This window comes from Drosophila arizonae, chromosome 5 (genome assembly GCF_054131065.1).
Source record: "Drosophila arizonae isolate 15081-1271.41 chromosome 5, UAZ_ARI_1.0, whole genome shotgun sequence".
Taxonomy (NCBI): Eukaryota; Metazoa; Arthropoda; class Insecta; order Diptera; family Drosophilidae; genus Drosophila; species Drosophila arizonae.
The window spans coordinates 12,629,239-12,635,238 of NC_142925.1; the positions used below are offsets into that span (position 1 = coordinate 12,629,239).

Consider the following 6,000-nt stretch of genomic DNA (forward strand, 5'->3'; position numbering starts at 1 on the left):
CACGAGCCACTTTGACAGTTGTGTGTCACAACTCTGAGCTCCATTGCTGGCCGCAAAAGCCGCAAAAGGGGAGAAAGCCGCACTCCCGTTCCCTGCGGCCCCACCAGCTCCTTTCAAATGTCAGCGCTGCCAACTGATGCACAGTGGTTCAACAATAGATGATTTAAAAGGCTTAAATAGTGAGACTTGTTGATGTCTTGATGTAGTCTATACAAAGAACGTATAGATTCTTTATATATATATTTTTATATAGTCTACACATAAATCTTATAGACTAGCTTCAATACATTTTAAATATTTATATGTGGAACATTTCAAACTTTTATATGTGGAATAGGCTATGTCGTGTGGGAGATTAAAAAAACAAGCAAATTTGCTTATAGCCTCCTCCATATATATAATCAATATATAATTGAGCGTATATATGAATCACCCCTTCTGTAGGCCCCCCATCTCTCATTTCCGTGAAATATTCTCTTATCTATTTCCTTGTTATACCCCAATTTTGTTTAGCCTCTTCTCTTCTCATGTTTTTGTCTCTCGCATAAATAACAAAAAAAAAAAAAAAAAAAGAAATAAATAAATAAATAAAAATAAAAATAAATATTTTCAGCTGCACAGATATACATAGATATAGAAATATAGATATTTTTAGTATTAACTATTATTATTTTTATTTTATTAGTATTTAGTATTATTTTTAGTATCAAGTATAATATTAGCACCACTATTTAGATATATCAGACTATATGTATGAGAATATAGTTTGCACAAATATTCAATTTAAAATTGAATCTAATTTCTGCTACCACTGTGCGTGAACAATAACTGTTTCTATTGCTGTAGCCGTTGTTGTTGCTTTTGTTGTTGCTCTGGCTGGCTGCTTTGCATGCAAATCACAATGAGAAAAAATTAAATTTCCTTTCTTAAGCATTGTGCGATTGGCCAAAGCCATTTTTTCAGCTTTGCTAGCCATAAAAAAATCGCCTTTTGCCACTTGAAGCGATGCAGTGCTTAAAGCAAGAAAGATTGAGCAAAAGTCAAGCAAAAGCAATTTATGATTGAATATAAATGAGAGAGACAAGGATTACACTGTCTTGTTAATAATGAGAGTGTGGGCAGGAAAGTCTCAGATATTTCTATAAAATGTATATACATAAAATATAAAATTAATATATCTCTTTTATATTTTTATATATATAATAAATAAATAAAATAAAAATAATCAATAAATCTTAAAGACATCTACAGCTAAACTTCTTGAAAACCCCCACTCCGTTTGATGTCCAATAAAACATCAGTATATATAAATTAATAACTGAAACATGGCCCAGTCAATTGGACAGGTTGCTGCACGCACAACTCCACTCGCAATTCGATTAGGGCTGCCGGCGTTGGCTGGCAAACTGTCAGCTGCCATTTGCAAAGGACTCGCACGCTTTTTGAGCGTCTCTTGTAATTAGAAGCGATCACGAGAGCTGCGAGGGGGGGGGGGGGCGAACTGAAACGAGCTGGGAGCCTTTTTGGTTCTGGCTGGCAAAGTGCATTCAAATTGGCTTAAACTAAGACTGTTAAGCAGCGTGCAGCTGTCTAATTGTATTTAGAGCACGCAGCTCTGACCCTGCCCCTGACCCTGTCCCTGCCACTACCATTTGGTGGCAGCCCTTCGCTCAAACCCTTTGGCTTGGCCCGCAAGTAATGTGAAAGTGCCAGCCAACTTCAAGATTTATTAGCATCAAGATTAAAGCATTAAAAATTTTCAGACTGCGTGGCACACGCAGCCGCAGCTACCGAAAAGAAAGTCCTCGGAGAAAGTGAGTGCAATTTTCGTTGGGGCAACATCATCAATTTAGAGTCGTTGTTGCTGCTGTTGCTGTTGACTGTTTCCGCCGGAAGCGTGAAGCGAACTACGGCAACAACAGCAGCACCAGCAACTAAAACCACAACAACAACAACAACAACTGTATTGCAATGCGCACTTTGGCGGTCAAAACTTTCAACATTAGCACTTAATTTACTGACGCTACTTAATGAAGTCTACACTTGGCTAATTTACGCGAAACGCGTTTGCCTCTCGCATGTGCATGGGTGTGTGTGTGGGTATGCAACTTTAAGCTCCTTGTTTTATTTGCCAACATTTTTTTTTTCAACTTTTCAGTCTCACTTCAGCTCATTTTTGATATGAGAAAAAAACAAAAACATTTTAAATACTTTAATTAAATTTAATTTAAATTTCTAAATTCAAAGTATTTGAATTTTGAATCATTTAGATTTTTATATATTATCTATTTTATATATCTATTTTATATATATATCTAATAAAATATATTATCATGTAAGAATTTTAAATAATATAATTATTTGATAAACTTTTTATCAATATATTATAGTTGTATTCTGAACTCATTTGCCTCTGACTCATAGCTGTACGCAGAAGCTATAGCTGATTATGATTAACAAGTAAGAAAGCTCCAGTCGAGACTGCTCGAGTAGGAGATACCCTGAACCCTCCAAGCTGATACTCTAATCATTCTGCACTTATTTTATGCACACATACATACACATGCATCCACACGCACGCATAAGCCTGCGCTCTGCTAACTGCGCAGTAAGCAGCGACTGCGCTTGGGCTGCGCTGCAGTGTGGGCAATATTATGAGAGTTTATTTGTTGAATAATTTCTTTTGTAGACATACGATCTTAAAGAAACTTTCAGAGCGTAATCATAGTCTCTAGTAGTTAAAAAGCGTTTTTTACAAATTGGGGTGAGAAGGGGGTGTGGTATCCAAAATCTGTAAATTACAGAATCTTTGTATCGATTAATTTTATATACAACGTAAATTTGAAGACTCCAGGTCTAAAAATGTTCAAATTAGGCTAAAAAAACAAAATTAATTTTTCGATTATTCTCGATAAAAAAGTTATAAAACGATTTATCGAAAAAATAAAGCAAACTCGTATTGCGTATGGTACTCACGAGTATGCATGCCAAATTTCAGCTCTCTAGCTCTTATAACTTCTGAGATCGACGCACTCATACGGACGGATGGACGGACGGACGGACAGACGGACAGGGCTATATCGACTCAGCTCGTCGCGCTGATCTGCCACGCCTCCTTCTGCCCGTTACATACTTTTTCACAAAACCATTATACCCTGATTTCCCATTTTCAATGGGTTCAGGGTATAAAAATACTTCAATATATTTTTAAATGGGTTATTGAATGAGAAATTATAATAAATCCAAAGTAGGGCCTTATCTCTCCTAACTCTACGTAAAGCCATTCTGATAAAGCATGAATGAAAAGCAGGAATGATTTCCCCTTTATATATACAGGCATACATATGTATATATGTATATATACACATGTACAAATCACAACTTCAGTGAATTTCTAACAGCGACTGTCGCTCAGTTCTTTGAGCGATTTGGTTGGCTTTGGTTGGGTCGTTTGGCGCTCGGTCTGCGAAATGGTCTTCAAATTCACAAAACGAGCCGCACATTTGTTTATTGCGTTGCTATCCATATTTATCTCAATGGCTGGCATTGTGTGCGTCGATCGATTGCCCCAAGCGCTTAAGCAGGGTAAACATCAAATTGATAACAAACAGCAATAACAACAACTACAACAGCTAACAAGATACGAAATTACAGATCAGCTGATTGTGAATCACATTTGCCTGCTGCAGATTATTGCGAGCGTTCTTTTAATTGTGGGCTCCCTCAAGGTGAGTTGCCCCACAACAATTTTGCATATCTACATGTGTTTGATTTTATATTATTCTTCTTCTTTGTGGCTCATAGCACAAGCATTCGTATTTCGTGCCTTGGCTGCTGATAGCAGCCCTATTCGCTTATACTTTGATTTACAAAAGCATAGACTATTGGCTAATTGCGTGGATCGATATCAGGGCTACCCTGGGAGTCATATGTCTGCTTTATATTATAGCAGGTAAGATATTTTTCTATTAATATATTCCGATACCTAGTACCCATTCAAAGAATAACTAGAAATTTATAATGAATTTTCAATTAAAAAAAAAAAAAAAAAAAATAATAATAATAATAATAATAAATAAACAACTGAAGATATTTAAAACTTTACAAATATTTTTTAAATTATACAAGATTACATATATATATTGCTATATATACACTTTAAAAAAAACTCATAGTTATTTTAAAAACTGTGTTATGTATTTTAGTCTGTTAAATATGAAAATATTTATTTTTTTTATAATATATATTTTACATATATCTATATATTTATAACATAATATGTAATATTTTTTATAAAACCTATATAGTACATACTTCAGATATCCATATCTTCAGATAAATTCTATTAAAATATTCAGCATATTGAAAGAAATTAAATATATGCATATAAAATGCATTAAATTTTTAGCTTTACTTATTTCTTACTTATTTTATATTTTCTACTACTTATTTTATATTTTCAAAGCGCTGGAAGAGCTTTAGAAAATATTTATAAATATTTCTATGATGATGAGCTATGCATATCAGAAAGTCAATTAAAAGCTCGTAGCTGATAAACATTTTGGATATGTTGGCTTTACATTTGATTATATAGTTTTATGCATGGCTTTACAACAACATTATCATGATCATTAAGTGTTCACATTATTAAGTTCACATCCTCAAGCTTAAACTAAGGTTAAGCTTTCTTAAGTATATAATATAATCAGCAATTAATAATAATATAATAGTAATAATATAATCAGCAATTCTCTTGAATAATTATGATGTTTTTCTCAATATCTCGCTTAGGTTTCTGGCTTTACTACATCCACGCCGTTTATCAGGACTTTCGGAATAAGTGGGGAAATGGTGATGAAGGAGTAACTTATCTAAATATGGTTTAATAAATTGCTTACAAGAGAATAACATTAACCAAGTGGGGTCTCCACAGCGTGAGCCACCTGTAACGGTCGACGTCACACTTTTGATGTCTGCCAGCGAATGGGACATGCGAAAGTGTGAAATGCAATTGAGCTGGAAAAGAACACGCAAACGATGTCGACGCTTGTGCAAATTAGTGTGAACATTGCGGTTAAGTGGGTGTGAGTGCTTCTCGCTGTATATGTGTGTGTGTGGGGGTGTGTAACCGGAAGCGTAGCCAAAACTAAAATAAGCGTTAAAATGTCTGCTAAAAAAGTGAAGTCGCAGTATCAGCTGCCGCTGTGGCTGTGGCTGTGGCACGCGTTTTTGAGGGGAGCCCACGTTGCATGCGTATTGCATTACCAGTGTGTACCCACAATACACACACATACACACACACGCATCCACTCTCACTCAGGGTGCACCAAGTGGCATATGAATAGATACATGCTTTGCTGTTTGTTTGTCTGCCTGTCCGCGCGTCTGCTCGGCTGTCTGTTTGCCTACCCATGGCTGAGTTGTCGTAATCCAGCGAGCAGACAGGTTAAATACACCGCAAGGACAGACCACACACACACACACACACACACATACACTGAGCGAAAAAATGGGAGCAAAACGAGTTAGGATAGAGTGGCAAAGGCGGCAAACATGTTGCAACTGTCGCGGCGCTGTGGCATGCAGCAGCCAGCGGGCCAGACGCAGCCAGCAAACAATAATAATGCAACAATAGTGCGCGCCACAAACAAATTGCTTTTGTATGTCTGCCTCTGTCTCTCTCTCTCTCTCTCTCTCTCGCTCTCTCTCTCTGTTCCGTCTCACTTGCAGATTAGTTTCGTTGTAAATTTTTATTTGCCTTTCTAGACAAAAAGCGCAGAGGCGTAGCCCACCCTGTGCGGCTGTGAAGGGGCTGCAATTAGCAGAGCCAAAACTCATACAAACGTGTTTGCTGCGGGCCGCAACTTCGATTCGCCCTATTCGACTCTCGCTCTCTCTCTAACTCACTCTCTCTCTCTCTCTCTCTCTCTCTCTCTCTCTACTACGCCACTGCGCTGCTGACTGGTCTAAGGTTTTGTTGTCTGCAAAGTTTGGCTTTGA

At 36.8% G+C, this 6,000-nt stretch overlaps 1 protein-coding gene across 1 annotated transcript; it reads left to right on the forward strand.

The window, feature by feature from the left end:
- The first annotated feature begins 3,429 nt into the window (after positions 1-3,429).
- LOC108620670 (uncharacterized) lies at positions 3,430-4,914 on the forward strand. The gene is made up of 4 exons (XM_089470066.1): positions 3,430-3,585; positions 3,655-3,728; positions 3,805-3,952; positions 4,792-4,914. Exons 1-4 carry the CDS (start codon positions 3,471-3,473, stop codon positions 4,884-4,886), a joined length of 432 nt encoding a protein of 143 aa, XP_089326192.1. The 5' UTR covers positions 3,430-3,470; the 3' UTR covers positions 4,887-4,914.
- The last annotated feature ends 1,086 nt before the right edge of the window (positions 4,915-6,000 follow it).

Coding starts and splice junctions, on each gene's coding strand:
- LOC108620670 (XM_089470066.1), top strand. CDS start 3,471: ATGGTCTTCAAATTCACAAAACGAGCCGCACATTTGTTTATTGCGTTG. Junction 3,586..3,654: donor GCCCCAAGCGCTTAAGCAGG/GTAAACATCAAA, acceptor ACGAAATTACAG/ATCAGCTGATTGTGAATCAC. Junction 3,729..3,804: donor TAATTGTGGGCTCCCTCAAG/GTGAGTTGCCCC, acceptor TGTGGCTCATAG/CACAAGCATTCGTATTTCGT.